The sequence below is a fragment of the Dendropsophus ebraccatus genome, chromosome 4 (genome assembly GCF_027789765.1).
Source record: "Dendropsophus ebraccatus isolate aDenEbr1 chromosome 4, aDenEbr1.pat, whole genome shotgun sequence".
NCBI classification, from domain to species: Eukaryota; Metazoa; Chordata; class Amphibia; order Anura; family Hylidae; genus Dendropsophus; species Dendropsophus ebraccatus.
In genome coordinates, this window is record NC_091457.1 from 30,072,345 (window position 1) to 30,096,403 (window position 24,059).

The 24,059-nt window shown below is 42.4% G+C and overlaps 2 protein-coding genes across 7 annotated transcripts in view; one reads left to right on the forward strand and one right to left on the reverse strand.

Annotated features, from left to right (window-relative positions):
- MUS81 (MUS81 structure-specific endonuclease subunit) overlaps nucleotides 1–2,028 on the forward strand; it is an 84,302-nt gene extending 82,274 nt beyond the window's left edge. For all 6 annotated transcript variants that reach the window (XM_069965402.1, XM_069965399.1, XM_069965400.1 and 3 more), the window contains one exon: nucleotides 441–2,028. In XM_069965402.1, coding sequence (XP_069821503.1) covers nucleotides 441–507 — 67 coding nt within the window. In that variant the 3' untranslated portion in view covers nucleotides 508–2,028. The remainder of the gene's footprint in view (nucleotides 1–440) is intronic.
- Nucleotides 2,029–2,543: 515 nt separating this feature from the next.
- Nucleotides 2,544–23,299, reverse strand: EFEMP2 (EGF containing fibulin extracellular matrix protein 2). Its single transcript, XM_069965407.1, has 11 exons — nucleotides 23,014–23,299; nucleotides 21,791–21,871; nucleotides 17,839–17,887; nucleotides 17,531–17,758; nucleotides 16,699–16,821; nucleotides 15,512–15,628; nucleotides 14,093–14,212; nucleotides 12,277–12,396; nucleotides 7,178–7,304; nucleotides 5,765–5,960; nucleotides 2,544–3,660 (listed from the first exon to the last, which is right to left on the reverse strand). Exons 2-11 carry the CDS (start codon nucleotides 21,866–21,868, stop codon nucleotides 3,499–3,501), a joined length of 1,320 nt encoding a protein of 439 aa, XP_069821508.1. The 5' UTR covers nucleotides 21,869–21,871; nucleotides 23,014–23,299; the 3' UTR covers nucleotides 2,544–3,498.
- Nucleotides 23,300–24,059: the final 760 nt, after the last annotated feature.

Here is a 24,059-nt window from a genome sequence, read left to right on the forward strand (position 1 = left end):
TGTAGAATGTGAGCAAGGCCTTAGGCTGGATTCACATGTGTTCGCTCCGTGAAGCACAGACATTACGAACACTGGAGTGTTTCCCTGCACAGCATGATGTATCAATATCATGCTGGGAGCGGGGAAACTGTTTAAATCTCTGTGACACTGTAGTGACAGAGCCGTGGAAATTCAACCAGTTTCTCCGCTCCCGGCATGATATTGATACATTTTTCCAGACAGGGAAGCTCTTCATTACAGGAATTCACTGTCCGTGCCTCATGGAGTGAACACGCAGCGTGTGAATCCAGCCTTAGCGTTCTTTTAATGTGAAGCAGAGAAGAACGTGTCTGCTTACTGCAGAAACCTCTTCCATGTGCAGACATCATATTTTCAGCTCTGCAGTTGGGTGAATTAACAGCTCAGCTATAATATCTTTTAATTTATTAATGTTCCTACAGAAACCTTGGCCCAGTCCTAAGCAAAACTATATCTCAGCTTTACTGCAGCAAGGAAGCCTTGTCCTGATGAATGTTGATACTGGTGAACCTCCAACCTGCTAATGTAATGCAGCTAGTCTGCTTCCCTGAAGATTATGTAAATGGATTAGAGATGATCATAGATGCCGAAACTTGTTTGGATCACAGACCTGATCATGATCAATACAAGCAAGGCAGCAAACCTTTCCATGTGGTCATTAAAATTATAAGGCTATGTTCCCACTTCAGGAACATTGCGTAGAAAGGTGGCAGTTTTGTAATATAGACGACCTGCTAATAGTGACAATGATCGTTATTAGTGGCCGCTATATTATGAGACCACCACCTTTCCCTGCTATGTTCCAGAAGAGGGAACATAACCAAAATATGTAATTGTCAGATCTTTATTACTTTTTTGGTGCAGCATCTATCATTTGAACCTGACGCTCATCCAGTTCACAGCTATGGAACAGGCTAGCTAAATGTAGCATGACTTTATAGAATATCTGCCTTGATGTGCGCGTTCACATGGATTTACTGACAAAAGATTCATCATTGAGCCAATATTTGGCCGCTATTTTAAGGTTTATATGTATGTATTGTAAATGGTTCCAGATCCTGGGATGGAAATGTTTCCATTGATTTGTCTGACTGTAGCCTATTATAGGTAACCTGCAAAGATCTGGGGCTTGGTGTCATTGCTTAGTATGATCACTTCACTACAACTTTCCATTCCTATTGCTAAGTGGAATTGTGTAGTGTATTGCAGCCATCTGGACTGTAACTTCAATCTACCTCATTTTCTCAGACTTGGGTTATATCACTGCTGCTTTTATTTACCACTTTAATAGTGCAAATTTTCTAACAGCTCATATTGTGAACTGATCAGTTGTCTCGTCTTCTTGTGTATAAAATGTTTTGCATAAAATGATGTGTGTATCTGTGTTCTAATTTCACACAAACGTGTCAGTGAAACGATATTGCTTATACAGTATATGCCATATACCTGTTGGGGAAAGATCCTGCAGACTACAAACATAGAAGAGAGGTGAGCAACATATGACCGCAGGGTCTGACTTGCTTTGCATGTCTGCAAAGCTGCAACTTTTGAACATACTGAAGCAATAAACAATAGTTGTAAAACTGCACATAGCCTTTATCATATACCTATATAGTTAGTTTGATTATATAAATAAGTATGCAGTGGAAGTTGCAGGCATATGCAGTGGTATCATTTAACCCCTTCACAACATTTGACGTACACATATGTCATATAGGTTGGTGGTAGTTCCTGCATAGTCATCAGGTATAAGCCATCAATGTCTCATCTGTGGAGGACTGATACCCAGCACACCTGTTTAGTTCTGCAGCACCTGCAACCACACAATGAACAGAAGCAGACAGCGCCATAAATTGTCTAGTGGCCAGGTTGGGTTATTGCACCTCGGCTTACCGTCACTTGAAGCTGAGCTGCAGTAACCCGGCATGGCCACTACACAATGTATGGGGCTGTCTGAGTTCACTGTGTGTGGCAGTGATTTATTAGTGGTGCCAGGTAGGGATGGCCCGAACCTGCTTCGGTTCAGGTTCGTATGAACCCGAACGCTCGGCATCAGATTCCCACTGTCTGCCCGCTCCGTGCAGCGGGTGGATACAGCGGGAGGACCACCTGGAAAACTGGGATACAGCCTATGGTTATGGCTGTATCCCAGTTTTCCAGGCGGTCCTCCCGCTGTATCCACCCTCTCCACAGAGCGGACAGACAGCGGGAATCATTTCCGAGAGTTCGGGTTCGTACAAACCTGAAGCGAAGCAGGTTCGGGCCATCCCTAGTGCCAGGTGTTAGTAGCCAATCAATCAGGACAGGACACCGCCAGGGCTGCTGATTGTAGGCCTTCTAATTCACATCCCCAAACCCAGAAGCGTCCGCACATTAGCCACTGACAGGGTATAATACTGGCAGGTGCCAGAGAGATACGTACGTGTTTTTGTTCATCCCCCTCCCCAGGCATACAGCTATGAGGTAAATCCAGAACATGACCCGCATATTCCCCAATGACAATCACGAACCACAGTGGATTTCTGTTTCTTTGTTGTTTTCTGTTTATTGTTGAACGTTACTATTTGTAACAATGCAAAAGTATTACAAAGAGGAGTAATTTACAAGGACAGGGGTAATATACAGATAGACAGCTACGGTAAACAATGTTTATACACCATAAATCCACACCCATTGTAGAGGCTGTGCACTGACCGTGGAAGGAAGGACCATCACCCAAGCACTCTTCCAGCACATTGGTTTTTACGTTTTACTCTGAACAAGTTAAACTTGAACCTTCGGAAATCTTATAATTTACTAACAGCTTGTAAAAAGGCAAAATACACATTTTTATTTAAAAAAAAAAATATTTGACTAACTAGTTCCTCAAGAGTTTATATGTCTGGTGAATTGCGGTAATAGCGCATTTACCATTAGCACTAAATTCTTTATATAAATACTACAGTTAGGACATAAGCAAGAAACTACACAGCTACTGACCCCCTTCCATATATCCTAAAATACCAGTGCACCGCAGTCTGTCCCCATTGGCACCTCTAAGGCTGACGACAGATGTTCATAATAATACACCTGCATTTTGTCGTCTGTATGGAGGACCCCCAGATCTAAGCTAATCAATTACTTTCAGTTCAGTAGAACCACAGCAGGTGCAGTTCCCGGACCTGCAGCCATAACACAGATGTTAATATATGGCCATTTTGGACCAGAGTCACTTTTTGCTAAGCCTGATCGTATAACTGTGTAGTCAGGTAGTCACACTATATTACACAGAGAGCCTGGCCCTGTCTTTGATGCTATCCTATATTTCAGACAAGGACTTTATTCACCTTTTCAGTGCTAGAGACTTGCGGCATTGCCTTGCACTGAAAGACACTGTCTCTTTCAAAACAAAGATAGACTTTAATAAAAAATAAAATAACAATGAATGGAAAGGACTCGACAAGAAATGTTAATAGCCCGTAAGGCAATGAAACTTGCTGTCTAGAAGGGATGTGCCCCCACGAAAACGGTGAGTCTCAGCACAGAGCTGGAGCGGTAGCTGAGGAGGGAGTTGGAGGTCAGCATTTCCAGATCCAGTTGAAACTCCTGGGGACCTTTGACAGGACGGGCCAGGACCAGCATCGCACTGATATTGTTTATTTGCTGTAAGAAAAAACAGTTTTACTCACATTAATGGGGATCAAATAACTACTTATTCTTATCAACAAGTTTTGTGCTACCATGTATCACATATACTCCCCAAATCTGTGTGCATAGACCCTGCATTACAGGTAACGCTGCATGTCAGATGTTACTTTATATACAATCCCAGGTACAGCATCAAGTGCACAAGTTCATAGAGAGAAATAGCTGTGACAACAGTGTAGTCTGATAGATACCGGGATTATCTGACCACTGACTTGTCCAGCTGGAGGTAGGATATATATCAACTAGAGATGAGCGAACCTGTCGAGGTTTGGGTTCGTATGAACCTGAACTCTTAGCGTCTGATTCCCGCAGTCTGTAGCCTCCGTGAAGAGGGAATCAGACGCCGAGAGTTCAGGTTAATACGAACCCGAACCTCGGCAGGTTCGCTCATCTCTAATATCAACAAATCTCTTAAGGAACTTCTATAGGAATTATGGGAGCAGCCGAGCGCAAGGGACCTGCATGCATGACCAGTTCACAGGCCACCAACCGCCAGATTGCTGAGGGGGGAAACATTGGGATTAGAGATGAGCGAACCTCGAGCACACTCGAGTCCAATCCGAACCTGAGCGCTCGGCATTTGATTAGCAGTGGCTGCTAAAGTTGGATAAATCTCTAAGGTTGTCTGGAAAACATGGATACAGCCAATGACTATATCCATGATTTCCACATAGCCTTAGGGCGTTATCCAAGTTCAGCAGCCACCGCTAATCAAATGCCGAACGCTCATCTCTAATTGGGATGAATGAGTGATAGGCGTCAGCACCCAACCACCAGGGCAAGTGCAGGGAGGGGATCGAAACTTTGCCGTGTTTGGCATACAATGCAATAAAAGTCCCAGAGTGCTGTGTTATAGTAATATAGTAAAATAATATATACTTTCGAAGACATACGTCCTCTTCATCAGATAAAACAAAGTGCATGAACATAATCCTTATCCTTGGTGTATTTTTCTCTCCCTAGTTACAGAGCCCTTGTAGGACGTGTGCAGGTTTTGTTTGTGTAGTGAACCAAGTTGGGAGGTATGGGCTGGTGACTGGGCCAGTCTTTGGCATGTCACTTCCACACAAATACCTGTGTAGTCTCTTAGGGGGAGATTAATCAAAGGGTGTAAAATTTTGACTGGTGCAAACTGATCACAGCAACCAATAACATCTCTGCTTTAGGCAGCGCTGAAAGGAAAGCTGAGCTGTGATTAGTTGCTGTGGGCAGTTTGCACCAGTCTAAATTTTACACCCTTTGATAAATCTCCCCCTTAGTGTTCTTAATGCCCTAACTATAAGCTACTTGCTTAGTCACAAGAGTGTATAATAACTCTGTAGTAAAGCACATGGCCGGTCGTTAAAGGGTTTAAAGTGAAACTGTCACCTCCCTTTTGCATTCTGACATCTCTACACAGGTGTAAAGGGTAAATTTAGTGGTTTTCATACCTTATTTTATATCATATGTCATGGTGCTTGTTCAAGTAAAAAGTAATTTTTTATCAACTACAGATTATGTTAAGTGGGCGTGGCCTTGTGGCATTAGCGCCACTTAGCCCCGCCCACAACACCACAGTTGGACCCACCTACTCGTCGGCCATTGGAACAGGCTGGCCGAAAGGTCTTGACCCCACCCCCTTTACGTCGGCCAACCAATGGGCATCAAGGGGCGGGGCCAATGTACTCCTTTAACTCCTTCCTCCTCCAGAGCGGCGCGCATCACAGGGGAGCCGCGGGCCGCATCGGGAGGTCTCAGGGGCCGGATGCGGCCCGCGGGCCGGAGGTTCCCCACCCCTGCTCTGCATAGATAGTTACCAGTTACTTGGCTTTCCTGTGATCCTGAAAGGTTAAATTGCCAGGAGCAAGAAGGATTTATCTCTATATACACCTCTATGTGGTTTGCACCCTGCTTTCCTAGGACCCTGAAGAATAAATCTGCCTAATTGGTCAAGTGCAAACTATTCAGTGTTTTACCATTTCGATTACATTAGAAAAAGCTGCAAATGCTGCAAATCTCGACAAACAATGTGTGAACATAGCCTTGGCATGTATTTCATCATCTTTAATGTGTCACTTACCCGTATGTAGAAATCACCCTGTTCATTTCCTGTGCGGATCTGGAAGGTATTGTACGCTCCAGGATACACACTGGTTGCCTGGATTTGGAATATCTCAGAGGGAACACTCCTGTCTGATGTGATGCTCATGTACCGATACACTATTGAACCAGGCTCATCACGGCATAGTGGGTTGCTGCCTGGGCACATACAGCGGCTGCAATATAAAAATCACATGGACCCAATGAATAAATGAAACGAAAAAGTTTTCTTGAATGAATGGTACCATATTGAATCAGATATTGTCTGCAGATGTGCATGTCACCATGTCTGAAGTAAGAGCGTGCCTGGGTTCCATCAACAGGCCACACTTGTCCTTTATTTGTGGCTAGAGTTGCATCTTAGCTCTATTGGCTGGCATGGGTAGGACACAAACTATAGGACCTTTAGAACCTGAGATTGCGGCATAATCTGTAGAGGTGAGTCCCAGCTTTTTTTTTTTTTTGCCAAGCCAAAAATCTCTCCAAAGAAAAAAATGACCCATCTGCAGACAGCTGTTTTGGGGTTATTGTCCCTTGTTGTGCTACCACTTTCAAGTTTATGGAACAGGCCTTCTCAGCCATTTAGCGTATGTAGTGGTGTCGGGCCTCTGTCACTGAATGGCTGAGCAGGCCTGCTATGTCACGCCCATAAACAGCACCCCACGGGCAAGGTATGGAGCACCGCTCAGGACCGCAACTCTGCATAGCAGTTTCTGACCCAGCACAGTATTCAGTGTCTGAGGAAGGTCCAGCTGGACCAAAACGTTACTTTTAGTGCTGTGAACAATAAAAGTTACAAGAGGAGCCAAAACTCCCCTTTGACTCTTCATTACAGTAGGAGACGTGAGTGTGCATAATGCACTGCACTCCAAATTACCAAAAGTCACCATGCTCACTAGGGGACTGCCAGCTACAGCACACTGTCAGCACCTCAGGTAGGGTCTGGGTGCTGGCAGATTCCCTTTAAAGCTGCAAGTTGCAGGTAACTCTTCAGGATAAGCTGTCATATATGCATGGACAGGCAAAGTAACACTATTTCTTTCCATTATATAAACTTGTATACAGAACTTTTCACCAGTGCACCCACACACAGAAGGTCTGTGCCTTTCTGCATTTGCTCTCTGAACTCCCCCCCCCCCCCCCCCCCCCCATAACTCTCTCCTCACCCCTCCTCTCTCCATAGACTTGTATGGGCAGCATGAGATCACTCTGAGTGACTTGAAGGTCAGTTTTGTAAAGATAGGATGTAATTCAGCTGTCATTTCATAATGAATGAAAGTATATTTGCTTGTACTATTGGTTAATGCAAATTTATGATACTTTTTTGGGCAGAGACTGATCTATGAGCCTTTAGTTCTCTAGATATCATAATTGTCTTATTGCAAAGACTCACTTCTCAGACACTTGTATATAGGGCTCAACACAAAGGTTCTTTTCCACACAGCGGTACCCTCCATGGAAGTTGACACAGGTCTGTTCGTCTGTGCAGGTGTCTGTTCCTGTCTCACATTCATTGATATCTGTTGATAAATTCAAGAGGTTAAAATCAAACGCACGTCAGAAACAAAGCCAATAACAAAATATTAGAGATATAATCATGTCGGATTATTGGAATTGTCTGTGGCTGAAACATGTCATTCTGATCCGTCTCTGTATGAAGCTTTCAGCAACAGCTATTGCGCTTTTAACATGAAATTACAGTCCAAAGTAAAGGTCTATACGCTGTATTTCTGACTGTCTGGTCTAGATTATGGTATTCTTGTGAGCCTCTTTTTATAGTCAGTAAATGATCAGTGGCCAGTATAAATCCCACATCTACTGCCAGATAAGAAGGTAGTAGAAACAGGGAACTATGATCTAAGGATGAATTGTGAATGTCCCTGACATCTAGGGGTGGTTAGTGTGAGTCCTAATACCAAGAAGGATATGTAAAGTAGCTCTCTAGTGCCATCTATTGGCATTAACTTTCCTTCGAGTCAATGTTTGGCTCTTTTAAAAAGCCTTAGAACATGACTGGAGATCCAACAAACCAAGCCAGAGACTATCCTAAAAGGGTAACATAACTTTTTTTTTCTGGTTTGTCAGCTCCTAAAAGCAGGAAAAGGTTGTCAAGTTGCATCTTAAAGGACACACTGAAGAATTTGCATACAGAACAGACAAGTAGTGTGACCATGGAAAAGGCACAGATTTTGTAAAAAAACAAAAACAAAAAACGTATGCATAAATTAGGCCACACCTCTTCCCTGCCTTGACACGTGTGTCCCCACCCATGCAACTGGTGAGCGGGCCATTCAGTTTGCTAAAAAAAATCAGTCTTCTCTATGGAGTATGCCCAGTGATTCTAATGGGTGGGCATGGCATGGTGGGTTTACCTAGCAGGCGTAAATAGTGGCAGAGCTTGAGCAGGTGTAGATTTCTGCATGCACCGTGGTGCAGGCGCAGGTCCCACCAGATTTACCTAAGAGCCGTGCACTCTTGGTGGTGTGAATGGGGACGGGCTTGATTTAAGACCAGCGTATAAGTATGCCGGTCGTAATAAATGTCCTTTAGTGTCTTGGGGCAAAAAGGATATCTTAAACAGCTCTTTAGAAATGGAGATATACAAACAACAAGGAGGGCAGAGCTGGGTGGGGAGGGTCAGAGTGTTTCCAGGAGGATCTAATAGGTAAAGATGTGTTCCTGTAGTTCACAGGAAGTCAGCTATACAGGAGGCATCCTGTCTATACAATATAACATATGTTGTACTAATGATTGCCTAGAGCACCATTAAATCCATTATCATCAAATGGAAAGAACATGGTGCCACAACAAACCTGCAGGATAGGCAGCATAGAGACCAAAGGTAACCTCAGATCTGATCTATAAGCTGAAATGAAACAGATTACACTGCTTCTATATTACTGGTGTGTTAGCATCATATGGGCAAAAAGGAAAATGTGTAATGTGCCTTTAAAAGAAGAAATTCTGTCTGCATACTACAACCACTAGGGGGAGCTCAGAAACTTATTGCAGGCAGATTTATTAGCTCCCACTGAAACCAGTAACCATTCTATACACAGTGATATCTACATATGTTATTATATGCCTCTTAATCTTTTCCCTTTATAGTTTTCCTGTTTGTTCATTACCACAGAGTGACTTTCTCCTTAACTCCAGGTGTTATGCTTTCTAGTGACTTTCTGCCTATGTTCTGCTCTAGCCCATTATGTTATACTTCACTACTTTAGTCTTCTCAAACTGACAGGCCTATCCCACAAGAAGCAGGCCCCATGATGTGAGGCTTCCTGCAATCTCCCACATCAGTAATGTTACTTTGCACTCTGTTATGACTTGACCGTGCTCACTCATGCAGATCTGCGCGAGGCTTGCTCTGGCAAGCTTGGAAAATGCAGCAGCCAGAGAAACCACAATTCAGCAGAGAGCAGCGCTTACAGCAATATTTGCTTTTTTGTCAAATTAGAGGGTAAAAACTCTATTTATAGAGCATTTCATGGTGAAGGCTCTAAAATAGTGAAGGTTTATTTCTGGAGTCACAGCATCTAGACATCTGACAGCTCTGACAGTTCATGTGGTGTGTCACATCACCTATGGAGGCCACCAGCAGAGGGTTCAGTGTATAATTCTTCTATATTGCACGTCTGCAATCAGTTCAAACTGTTGGAGCAGAATTCTGGGCGGTCACTTTTATGAAGTTTATTTTGTGGTAAATTGCCGAGTTCCGAACTTAGCAATTTTTGTCAGCCCCATAAAAATCAGACTGACTAAGCATGTGTGATCTATTCATTCCAGGGACAATGAGGGATAAGTCATAGTCCCAGCGGTCAGAAACTGACAAACTGTTGACATGTCTCTGTGACGGGAAAAGTTTTTCTCTAAAGACACGTACACTTTAACTTTTTGATTTTTCTATCATCATATGTGGGCTTGTTTTTTGCGAGACAAGTTGTACTTTTTAATATCCTCCATTTAACACATATTGCTGTATGCTGACCCCTATAACTTTGTGTATGTATGTATGTATAAGGCTGTGTGGAGGCTCGTTTTTTTTTTTTTTTGGGGGGGGGGGGGGCAAAAGGTTTTTCATTTACAAATTTCAATGTGAATGATGAATAACATTATAGTATTATAATTGTTCAGACATGTATGTACCCCTGTTTTAAACACTAATATCTGAGTTATCTCCGATCCTGGCTGCAGGTGTCAGATATATAACAAAGCAGGCATCAACAATATATAACATAGCAGGCATCCAGAGAAAGCGGAGTTCCTCTGTCCACTCCATACTCTTTAACCATACTTATGATATATATTTACGTCAAGTGGTTGGGAAGTGGTTAAAACAACCTGCCTAATATAAAGTGCCCCATGTGATATTAACCTGGCAAGGCGTGGACTTCACAAGACCTCTAAAAGGTGTCCCATGGTATCTAGAACCAAGACATTAGCAGCAGATCCCATAGTCTTAGGGTACTATTACACCAACAGATCTGACGACAGATTATCTGCCAAAGATTTGAAGCCAAACCCAGGAGTGGATTTAAAAAGAGGAGAAATCCGGTCTTTCCTTTATGACCTGTTCTCTGTTTATAGTCCGTTCCTGGGTTTGGCTTCAAATCTTTGGCAGATAATCTGTCGTCAGATCTGTTGGTGTAATAGTACCCTTAGAAGTTGAAGGGTGAGGCGTCCATAGATAGGACTTTTTGGGGGGTTTCTCTAGTTTGTACAATGTTTAGGTAGGTGGTATGTGTCAAAGCAACATCCACATACATGTCACATACCCGACTCATCAGCCGGGTGTGTGACATTGCTGCTAAAGTAGCTGCAGGAGGCAAGTAGCTATCGGTGAGATGAGAGTGGCACTACAGGGCATGGGATTGGTAAGTATACATTGTTTATTATGTTCCCGCACCCCCCGCCTTCCTATCATTTGTTAGTTTCTTGGAATGTCTTTGATGTACTTGTTGCCTCTCAAAAAAAACATGGTATCAATAAATACTAAATTCCACCCAGCAAAAAACAAGTCCTTAAACAGCTCTGTAGACAGAAAAATACTTTTGTCCATACAGTGCATCTCCAGTTCTGAGAACCACCAGTTACACGAACACCTAAATATACAGTATGTGAATAAAAGTATCAGTTCATGTTATAAGACTGTACATTTATGTTAGCTGGAGCTTTTTCTTGCCCCAGTGTGTATATGGTGTGCATTTATAAGGACAAAATATGTCCAAAATGCATAAATATGGATGAATGTTTTTAAAATGAACCTAGTAAAGCTATGTGCTGGTGGTGTTTTTATTCTGACTAAAGTTCAACATGAAATTTGCCACTCTCAGAAATACACAAAAAGGTGTTTGTTCTGTCTTGTGCCGGTATCATTCTGTGTACGGAGTGGGCAGTAGGAATGCAAAAGGTGCACAGCAAACAGACAGGATCCATTGCAGCTTTCTGATAAAAATCAGACAAATCCAAACATCTGACTAGACACAGCAAAGATAGTATCTTCAGTTAATAGAAATACACAGTGGGCCTGTGGAATTCTATACGTGAGGACAAGGAAGATGGAGATAAAGTTCCCCACAGTTGCTTGGTGTATACACATATTACATCAGGGCTGTTTTAGCTCCAAAACAAGTAAACCATTATTTCCAATATCTCTGATTTGACGGCTATTAGACTTGTTTGGCCTTTACACCCTGTGGGTTTCTACATTTGTTTGAGACAGATACCTCTAGATCTGCCAAGAGGGTTATTGCTAGTGTATGTTACACATATGAGTCTTTCTTATATACTCACATCTCTTATATTAGCGGTTTAAAGGGGAACTCTGGTGCAAATAATTTTCAATCAAATCTACTGGTGTCAGAAAGTTATATAGATTTGTACTTTAATTCTATTTAAAAATCTCAAATCTTCCGATACTTATCATCTACAGGAAGTAATGTTTTCTTTCTAGTCTGACACAGTGCTCTCTGCTGCCACCTCTGTCTGTGACAGGAACTGCCCAGAACAGGAAAGGTTTTCTATGGCGATTTGCTACTGCTCTGGACAGTTACTCTCACGGACAGAGATGGCAGCAGAGAACACTGTGTCAGACTGGAAAGAATACACCACTTCCTGCAGGACATACAGCAGCTTATAAGTACTGGAAGAGTTAAGATTTTTAAATACAAGTAAATTACAAATCCATATAACATTCTGATACCAGATAATTTGATAGAATTTTTTTTTCCCGCTGGAGTACCTCTTTTAAGCCTAACGTGATATAAAAATGATAGTCATTAGTCATGTCATTGTCTTCCCATCACTAAAGCTGTCCATAACTGTCCCCACCATTTGGAAATGCTTATCCATACAGAAGAAGAGATTTCAACAATGTAAAATAATGAAACAATGAAAATAAGTGGTATCATGAAATATAATGCATTTGAATTGTAAAACACATATTTTGTCAAACAATATTAAAGTAAAGTCTACAATGGCTGGCCTCACCTTGACACAGACGAGTGCCCAACAACTGGTATCCATCTGGACAAATGCAGGAGAAGCGCCCGGGTTCATTCACACATTGATACTGGCACAAATAGCTGGAGTAACTGCACTCATCGATGTCTAGAGGAAAGACAATGATAGTTTCTTAGTAATGTCAAAGAGAACAGACTGGAGTTTGTAAGTATTCACGTGACAAGTGAATTAGCTGTACTTTCAGGCTGATCTGCTTACAAGTGCTTGTATGTATATGGATTGGGGAGAATGCTGGGGGAACATACCTTACAGGCCCCTATACACACTAGAGGAGTAGCCAGATACCGCAATGGGAACAGTTTACTGTGTAAAGTTTGGAGGGATTGGGAGAGAAAGCTTTTTAAATTAACATTCACATGTGTAAGGCCATCTTAAAGGGGATTTCCAGGACTTTAGTATTGGTGGCCTATGCTTTGTATTGGCCATTATTACCAAACTGTGTATCCAACTCCCAGCAACAGCTGATTAAAACAAACATGGCGCCTTTGTGAGTATTGCAGCCTCTATATTACCAGACACAGCCTTGTACATTTTATAAAAGCTGTTCCGGGTCCTGCATATAGTTCACTATAGTTAACTATCACTGTAGCAGCCATAGCGGTGGCTATAGGGCCCACCGCATCAGGGGGCCTCGTTCCCTGCTCCTGCAATACACTGGGCCCACTGAGCTGTCATCATTTGCAGCACCAGGTAGTCAAGGGGCCTTCCAGGTTCTGCAAATATCCCTTTAACTGCAAGCACGCCTGACGAGCACTTGCAATTATGACTAGACTTGATGGCTTAGTGGTCAGTCAGGAAGGGAGGGGGACCCCAATCAAATGTTTGCTATAGGGCCCAGCCATTTCTAGCTTCGCCCCTGGTTCAGTCCCATGTATTTGACTGGAAGCTGTGATAAGCTTCAACACCAGACACAGGACATATAGAAGCTGTAGCACTAGCAATAGCACCTGGGCCTCTTCAATCTGCTGATCAGAGATGATACAAGGAGTTGAACCCAACCAATGTAATATTAGAAATGTATGACTTAGGGTATGTTCACACTGAGTAAAATAGGCGTAATTTCTGCAGCGGAACTCTCCACTGCGGAATTACGCTTGCCTCAGTGTGTCATATCATCTCAATGGGAGAGCACGGGCTCTCCGCTCAAAGAAGTAACATGTCAGCTGCAGCGGAGGAGCGTGCGCCCTCTCATTCGCTCTCAGCGGGACACTGAGCACGGCGGAATTCTGCCGTATTTGCTCAGTGTGAACATACCCTTAATAACCAACTGGGATAGGGGCGTGTCTAGAGCCGTCAGGTCTTATTGGATAGTGTCAAAAAGTGCAGGGACACGCCCCAGCTGGTAACACCCAGTTGGCTGTTTAGTTATACATTACAGTCATACTAGTAAGAATACCACTATAACAATCTAGGGCATCATCTGGCATTAGAAGTAGCAGGTACAGTATTGAGGGGAAAAAGCAGGATGGTACTGTTAAAGAGGCAACACGGGAGGTTGGTGTAGAGGATGTGGAAAAGATAAAGGGGTGTTAAAAAAAGGAAGGAATCAAAGACGTCTATGGAGAAGAAAAGAGAAAGTGGGCGACTCCAATCAGTAGATGGGAAGTGACTGCACTGTAATCACTTATAAGCTCTGCAGAACCTGTGTATAACTTATTAGGATGCACCTCTGCAGTTGTATACATAAATTATCGAGGTTGAGGGCTGGATGAGTTTTGCTGCCCCTGGGCTATACCTCCGTACATAATGAATGGTATCTATTACATAAAACTGTATTACGTACCATTGCAGGTATACCTGTCATTGTCCAACTCATAGCCCTGATTACAGCGGCAGAGAAAGGTGCCATAAGTGTTATAGCATCGCTGTTGGCATGGTGCACCCATAGAGCACTCGTTGACATCTGTAGGTGAAAACATGTGGTTAAATGTAATAAGCATCCTATATATTCTACTAAGATATTCTTATTAAACTCTTCTCTTTACTTTGATCTGAACAATTAAGTGGTTAAACAAGTTTTTCGGTTCCCCAGTTAACTATTTATGTATTTATTACGTTATTATACCTCTCATTATCTGCAGGTTTCACAATCTTCCTCTTACAGATCCCCCTAAGGCCCATTATGAGGACTTTTCCTGGCGCTGAGCTCTTTTTCAGCTGCTCAAGTCCGAGGCTCATCTTCATGTGGGGGAGATTTTCATATGTTGCGCCCCAGGTAGAAGGCGCAGATTCTTTCTTTCTTTCTTCCTAGCATATGCTAGCTGTAACCATCCCTTGCCTGAAGGGTGGGGGGAAGGGGTGCGGCAAGGGGGGGAAGTGTACACCTCTTAGTGAATCCGGCCAGGGAAAGGGGCGGGTCTTTAAAACTGGCGTACTTGTACGCCAGTCTTGATAAACGTCCCTCCTTGATCTCTGAATTATTATCATTACTAGTATGGCTATTATAATTAGCCATGGTATTTTATCATCAGTTCACAGCCTCTATCATATCCATATGTCCTATGAAGGCATATGGATGTTATATAGGAGAATTCCCCACTTAGGCTGCCTTACTATGTGCAAGAGTGGACAGCAAATGCAAAGAGTAGGCCTCATTCTATAGGACCTGGAATAACTAGTTGTCCTGCAGAAGGAACAGCACACACTCTCTAGTACCACCTCTTAAAGAGCCTTGAAACATGACTGGGGAATAGGGATGGTCTGAACCTGCTTCGGTTCGGATTTGTACGAACCTGAACTCTCGCCAATGATTCCCGCTGTCTGCTTGCTCCGTGGAGAGGGTGGATACAGCGGGAGGACCGCCTGGAAAACTGGGATACAGCCATAACCATAGCCTGTATCCAAGTTTTCCAGGCGGTCCTCCCGCTGTATCCACCCGCTGCACGGAGCGGGCAGACAGCCGAGCGTTCGGGTTCATATGAACCCGAACCGAAGCAGGTTCGGACCATCCCTACTGGGGAGTATTAGCAAAGAAGAGGCCAATACACAATAAGAAAGTTGGAATTAATCACAAAGAAATCTGGTTTAGATGGAGGCATTGTTCTCTAAAAGGCAAGTATAATATATACTCCACCATCTCTATGGGTGGACTTGTAACGCCTATAAAATGTGGAAGAGGGCTTGGAGGGGGTCATGTGCTAGCCCACCTGAAGCCTAGGGTCATATCCTATAAAGATCCAATATCCTGTTCTGGGGTCCTTACCTACACAGGAGCGGTTGTTGGACGCCAGCTGGAATCCTGGCTCACACTGACAGGTGAAAGATCCGGGAGAGTTAACACAGCGATGCTGGCAGTATCTGTACCGGCATTCATCAATGTCTGGAATAATAGAGAAGAATAAGCATTCATCAATATACTTCTATAGAAGAAAACACTGAACAATTTGTTAATAATCCAAAAAAAGAGAACACCTTGCTGATTCATGAAAAACGGGAGGGTTTATGTTTAGTCTGGATTCACATCTGTGTTGGAGGCTCCTGTCAAACATATCAGACAAAACAGCCCAATATCCTGCACTGGGCCAGTAAAACGCCGGATATTATATGGGAAACCTGACAGATGCCATTAAAGTCAATGGGGCTTGTCAGGCGCTGTTTCTGTCTGACATGTAACAGATTCGCTGGTGACATTTCTTACCACTTTAGCCAGATATCACAGAAAGTGCAGCCCTATAGTTCACCCCACTAATGTGAGACTGTAGCCAAAATAAAACTTCAAATTACATTGTAGAATCATCCAATCTACAATTCTTCCACTCTTTATGTAGATTAGGGCTGAGCAGCCAGAGTTTACCTTACTTTCAGCCATGTGTTATATATATTTTCCAGAATTCAATGCAGCGATTGAAGCTCACAGTCATGTCCCTTCCTCCACTACTGTCATTTCCCGCAACATTAAAAGGCTATATGAAATGGCATAAATAGCCTGGTGTCCATAGATGATGTTATGTACTATCTTCACGTTTGACCATGAAGTTAACTAACAGTAGTAGGGTCAGCATGGCATGCTGTATAGAAGTGCTGTATAGATTGATAGCAATAGAATATCTATAGAATATGCACAGATGCCTGAATGCTGTATGAGGAAAGAGGGTCGGAATCAACTACAATATGAACCTAACTTGAAGGAGAAGTAAACAACAATTAGAAAAAGGTGCAATAAGCTGCAGATGCAGACAATGTCGGACTGGGGTATCTGGGACCCACCAGAGGGAAGGAACCTGGGGGCCCACCAATTAAGAACCAGTGAGAAACTACATGTCAGTCAGGGTTAGTGCAGGTTCTAAGGCTCGGGGCCCACCGTTGGGCCAGTCCGACACTGGATGCAAAGGACATGGCAGTGACTAGAGGACTATGATGGAGCAGTAACACACCCAGTCTTATACTCACCTACACATTCATTTCCAATCTTCCTGTAGCCTTCTGGGCACTTACAATGGAATCCGCCTTGTATGTTCACACACTCTTGGCTGGGCAGGCAGTCGTCCATTTCATATTCACACTCATTTATATCTGGGAAGGACAGAAGCAGAGTACTAATGCCGCTATATGTCCTATATGCTACCGCTACCTGTCAGTCTCTGCTGTCTAGTTCCTCTGACACTATTTCCCTTGTCAGTATATAATAATGGGGTAATAGAGCACCAGTCCTATGTGCACACAGTCACTGGCTATGAGAGCACTTTATGCTATCAGCAGCACATAGACAATAAATGGAGACTTGGGAGTACTTTCTTAAGATTGCATTCGGATCAGAAGCCCCACCATCCATACTGTTATAAGTGTCTCCTGCTTCTTCTGTGTAGAGCACCTCCCACTGTTACAGGCTATGTTCACATCTAATATGACATTACATTTAGCATATGTCAGCCATCCGGAACAGACCGGACAGTCGCTATCTTGATACAAATTTAAAGGTGAGTGCCTAGAACTTTTTTTACTATCAAGATTGGCCGAAATTCCTACTTTTACACTGAGCACCACTGAACTAGTCTCTGCTACTGTTCTGGTGGTTCACCGTTCAGATATTCTCTTTCTAGTTCTCAGCAGGTCCCTATTGGACTGTTTGTTTCATCAAAATCAATTGATCTGGGATGAATATTGGCACACCATTCAGTTTGCTAATACCTGACTGAACACACTGAGATCTATAGACTACTCTAACTAGCGTTGCCTAGAATTCACATTATCCTAATATGTGAAGCAGACGTACATCACTTACCTACACAAGTGCCTAATCCTTGAGCATCCGGCTGGTAACCACTTGGACAAGGGTTGTTCCTTTGATCAGTTCCAAGCCCTGTGTTTGGTGCCCCTGCAGTCCCAGGGTCTGTATTGGTGTCGCTAATCACAGAGGCCGAGCGGGGGAGGCACAAGTAGCCCCCATAATGATTGATACATTTCATTTCACCCTTGCAGGCATCAGGAATGGTCAAACACTCATTTATATCTGCAAAATATTCAAAGATGTCAAAATGTTGTATATGACTCAATATCACATACACACTATAGGGAGACCCTATACAGTACCTTTACAATGCTGCCTTTCTGCATCCCACTCATATCCATCTGTGCATTCCTAAAGGTTAAAGAAGAAAAGTGTAAGTTACAAAATCTAAAAGTCCATGTACTTGACAGACGCCAGTGGCCTTTTGTCTTTGTGTTTTTATATTAAGGGCTATTGACATCTTTGTATAGAATTTTTTTTATTGTTTATTTGTTTTCTAAATGTAAAATGAGTTATCAGTGTTAGATATGGCATCAGGGAGGGAGTTTCACACCAGCTGAGAGTGTAGACAGAGGGGAAAGATTCCTTGGAGGACAGCTCACATAGGGTGTGGATGGTCACAAAAGGTCATTTTCTAGGGGGAATCGCATAGGCTATGAACACTATACTATGAGAAGGCAGAGCACCTGTAGCAAACTGTAGAGACTAGTTAAGAGAAGCTTAGTAGCTTAAGAGAAATTAAGAGAGATTATGTTTTATTACCCCACAATCCTTGTGGCTCTGTTGGCTCAGGTCCTTGTGCCAACGCAGACACAGGAAAGTGTTTCTTCCTAAACACAGTTATATAGACAGTTATATGTGGCAGTGTTAATGGCAGAGGGGCAAGAGATATGTATTGGTTTTTTTTCTATTTAACCCCCTTATCCATTCCTCTTTAAGCTAAACATCCAATCGGCATAATATGTTACTGTTTCATATGCAGTTTTGTGAACCCTCGTCTACTCTTGATTTTTCTGCGATAAATTTCCAATTTCCCTATATACTTTCTATAAATTTTGGCACCTGAAGATAATTTTTTACTGCATTGTTGGGTTGTCATCGTACATTTAGGGTTCTCTAAAGGTGTCTTAGAGCAGCAGTTTCAGCTCCATAGCTGCTCTCTATACATTAACTGTGAACCATAGGTTGCAACCATAGGCAGTCATTTTAGAGGCGACTTTGACTAGCCAGTCATGATAACACATGACAACATTTGCCTGCCCCAGCTTGTTCATTTTATCGACATAACCCTGTGCCTTCTAAAACCACCTGGATTAATATACGAGGGTTAGGAATGTCTCCATGAGGCCCACATACACCCTTGGAACTGAGAATTCCCATTTATTTCCAGGCGGCAGCTGTCAGGGAGGAAACAACACGACAGCAGGAGATATCGGAGTGGTGGGACCCAAATCACTTCTCTTTAATACATTGAGAAAAGTTGATAATAATCTTTACTGAAATATAAGGTACGATTTTCATTTTAGAGGGAAACAACAGTAATATTCCTACAGCTCTTATCTCATGGTCACCTGAACTTGTCTTAAGGAAGGAAAAACAGGAAGGACTGAGGCCTGACGTGATAGACAAGACAATGGATGGGAAATATAATAGGGGTGGCTCAGTAGTACAATGCTCTTTACTGTGAAATATGTGTAAGGGATTCCAAAACATCCAGGGTACACCCAGGTGGGAACCTCTGGAAAGATCTTATACTGACACATTTATGCTACTAAATATCCTGGCAAACCCCCAATGATCAGACATCTATCACTTTTCCAGCAGATATACCATTAGTGATTGTGGTGGGAAGCCGCCTTCTATGTTTCCTGTTGTTTATATAGCTCCAGAATGTTCCAGGGCGCTCTTCACGGATTGTCATCACCCACATCAGTCCCTCTCCACATTTCTGTGGTGGACACACTCACTAGTCCTAATTTTATAGGATGTCAGTAAATGTATATAGCGCCAGAAACTCCCTCTAGTGGTAACTTGTTCTCCTCTTCCTCCCTTGTATGTGATTCTCCATTAACCACCATGTTGTACCTATATAGCTGTGGTTAGAGGGGTCAGCCAATCCAAGTATCTCCAGCAAATGCTGGGTCTGGGGCACATATATACATCTTAGATTCCATAAATAAGGTTGAGCACTGGGTTTAGTTAATTAAAAAGTAAAAAAAAAAAAATGAATTTGTGTTATTTTGCTTGTTGTTTGGAAAAGTTCAGGACTGACACAAGACTTACAGGGTCTGCAGACAGAACACGCAAACTGCAGGTCCATCTCACTAGATATGGTAAGACATCAATACACCACAAGGGTACCTAGCTTTAGAAATGTTACCGGTTTCATGTTGTTCATGATCTCATATTAAGGACAGGTCTAAGTCCAGAAGCTCAGTACTCCACTGAGTCTACACGTTTCCTGACTACGCTGTTGACATAACTTTATACAAGTATATAGCTACACGGTAGAAACAGGAAGTGATTCACATGTTTAGGACCTGCCTGTAAACTTTTATTTGGCCTTGATTATATCCCATGTGTAGTCAGGGTTTCAAGGGATAACTTTTTTACTATGTTTATCTTCTGCCTGCGTCATAATATATATTATTGGTTTGTATGCTGTCTATAGAGAAGTAGACATCAAGCTGTCTTAAAGCAAGCAAGCATTCAGATTCCCATATACCTCAGGAGCTGTACACAGTCTTTACTTTTTTAATGATAGAATGATATTCAAAGGACAGAGTATTACAAGGACATCTAAGCAGTACAAGCACTCAGCTCTCTGCTAACCAGATTCTGTCCTGATCATCTCATCTGGCCAACTTTAATCTTAGGATAGAATAACATGGTAAAATCTACTTTTACATAGAATGAGATTGGTTCTATTAAAGTGAGACTGGTTCTATTATCCCTGACTGATCCGTATTGTAATCAGTTAAACCAATACTTGATATGTAGATCGTCCCATGTCAGAATGACCCTGTAATATCATGCCTTCTTATATGTACAACATCGCTGTATGCAGAATTTACACTCTGTACACAATCAGCATTATTCTATTGTTTGTTAGGATAGAGCAGATCTCCTGCCTAAACCCAAATCTGACCAATTCAAAATTATTCATATCATTCTAACTGAGATAATGGTGGCCATACACTTTCAAAATCTTTCCCAATCCCCCCAATACACGTGAACATTCTGACCAGCTAAACATTCATTTTAATGTTAACCAGTGCTTCTACCTACTATAAGTGATGGCAGTGTAAGGGACTGCCACTACTATTGGTAGGAATGAGTGCTGATTAAGGGCCCTATTACACGGGGCAATTATCATGCGAAAAATTGTTAAATCGTTCGAATTTAAATGATACTCGTTCTGTGTAATTGCAGGCAACGATCGAGAAATTGTTTGTATGTCGGTGATTGTTTATTTAGATCTGAACCTAAAATTATCGTTAATTGTTCGCTTTAATTCCACGTTCATTTGCTCAAGTTCCACGTTTTTTCACTAATCGTTCAGTGTAATAGCACATTGTTCATTGTTTTTCTGGGATCAGAAGGAATAAACGATCATAGTAACGATCGCAATTACGATTGTAACTAACGATTATCGTTCTGTGTAATATGGTGAACGATTCCAGGTTAACGATAAACAATCTCGTTTGCGATCGTTTATCGTTAGTCGTTAATGGTTAAAAATCGCTCAGTGTAATAGGACCCTAACACTGTAGTACATCCACTGTGGCCCCTTTAAGCTGCTGATCAGTAAGGGTGCCAGGAGTTCAAAGAAGCCTAATTTCAACAAAGACTGGCAAATCCTTAACCATGGACAGGATGAGAGCTAGATTGCTCCTAATGGTACCACTAAGAGGGTGTAAATTGTGGACTAAGAAAAAATAGAGCTCTGCTATTAGATACTTTTGCACGACCAGTTCGATGCTGCGTCCCAGTAGGCGATAATGCTGTAGGTTACATGGTCTGCTGGGAGCTTTCCTTTAGTGCAATTATTAATTTCAGTCCATGTAACAACCACCATGCTGAAGATCAGTAAGCAAGGGTGAGGGGTTCATTCTAAAATCTCTGTCTTCAGTACCAATGGATCTTGTCCAGACCCAGCCCTCCCCCCTATAGCTTATGTCAGGGGAATGCAATGTTATGCCATTACCTATGTTATACAACTTCATTATATATGTATATATGACGAAAGATTACCGTGAAGATGTTTGCCTCTTCATTTTCTTGTTGGATGCTGGGAACCAGGAGGACACAAAGTAGTAATAAGAAATACATCCTCTGTAAGAACAAGAACAGGTGAATATTAGCTGAGAGAACCATTACTTGCCATTTATAATGAAATCGACTCTGAAACCCCTAAAAAAAACAAAAAACTATTCCACGTGTTGGGTGTTTCTGCTCCTCCAAGAGATTTTGAGATACTTGTAAAGTTGCTGAGTAAAAACATTTGTTTGTCTTGGCCCTGTTCATACTTTCAGTTTAACAACCATTATTTGGGAATAAACTTTATCTGAATCAATGTCTTCAAGAAGAAGAAGAGGTCCATTCGATAAGAAGAAATAGGGAAGGGAGTGAGCAGCTACTACAACAGTTCCTACTAGGGAGACTTTGGCCACTTGCCAGGACTTTCACCTTCTTGTTAGACTTAACATCTGACACCTTACCAATCACGAAAAACTGACTGGACCCGCATGTGCACCATGTTCAGTATAATGGACTCTATCACCAATGATCCTCATGTAGGGAGGTAGGAAACTTATACAGAACAATGCATGAGGACTCTTAGTTCATCCATATATAAAAAGATTAACACAAAATACTTGATTCTGAAGATTTACAGTTTTCCGTCACGGTTGACACAAATTTCTCAAGGTAATCGAATTCTGCATAAGGTTTATGACATTTTTATAAGGCTATGTTCACACAACATCTTTTTATGCAAAATAATGGACTTTATTTTCCAATGACGGCTGTCAATAAAGTTCACGAACCTTATTTATGGCCGTCGTGATCAAACAATGGTTGTTATTTCACATAAAAAGTTGTTGAGTGACCATAGCCTAAAAGTTCTTCTAACTGTAGTTGAGCTAAACCCATCATGTTACGGACTCTACTTTCTGCCTTAGGTATGATTTAACACCACAGTAATTTCAGGTATAATTCAATCCCTTACACCCCAGCCAGCGTATTGTTAGTAGTGAGATAACATTACATAGAAAATCTTTGGACCTATAAATGAAGCCTTTACTAAATTCTGTTAAAGGTGAAGTCCCTTTCACCTTCTCTACGTGGAAGCTGTTGGGGGATATTTTATGAGCTTCTCTGCTGAAGAAGACCGACAGATAGAATAGATATAATTTATTACACTGAACAAGTATATATAATGTACATCATGTAGACAGGGAGACGTGCGTACTTACAGTTCTTTATGATGAATGAGCACAGCCAGTTGACTTGCACACTTTCTCCTTCTCTCCTTACACCGACACTCCCCCCTCTTCGCTCTTCTCTCCTGCACTAAATGTCTCCCTTGTCCACTTCCTCTTTGTGCGCCTGTCTCCCCTCCTTCTCTCGCACTCTGCCAGGAGTTGTCTCTTTCTCCTTTCCCCCTTTCTCACACAGTCTTACACGCTCTAACTTCTCACGTCTAGTGACCAAGTCCCACCCTGTGTGTTCTAGCTCCCACTACTTCTATCTCTCGCTCTCTCTTTTTCTCCCTCTCTCCAAATTCCTGAGTTTCTGCCAATCCCTCCCTACTTTCCAGTAAAAATCCCCCCCACACCTGGTTTTACTTAAACACAGACACACAGCTCTTTCATGTCCAGCTGTTCACCCCCATCTGGGTCCCCACCCCTTACACACCCCTAGAGACCTGTGTCACAACTTTTTCCCCTAGAGATCCCCACAACTCTTTATTATTCATTGCTTCCTTGGATCCCCTCATAAGCTCGAGCCCCCGCGTTTACCCAATTCTGCGCTGCTCCTCCTCCCTCTCACACATGACCACAACCACGACTTATACTTGTGTTACACACACCTGCCGCCTTTCACCTAACCGCACTAATAAAAGTCGTTCTGCAAGAGGCCCCAAATACCTAAAACTTTTCTAAAGACCTTCTATTGGTCTAACAGTATCCAGATCCACCACAATCACGATCAGGTTGCATGGTAATTTCCAAAATCCTTCCATAATTTTCTGTTGGAAGCTAACAAGATACAGTTACAAACCGCATGTTATAGTTTAGAGATCCAGATTTACATGATTTCTCCATACCTGGCTTTGAGGGACGTCACAGGGTTCATTTCTATTGGAAACATGTAAGATAAACTTCCAGTCATGTCCCACAGCTGTATCTTATGAGACAGGCCCTTGGGCTCTGTATGTATGGAGCAGGTCCCACTGGATATGAAATTTATTTCCTGCCCCATCCCAGGGCAACATTACATGCACATGTTAACCCTTTGT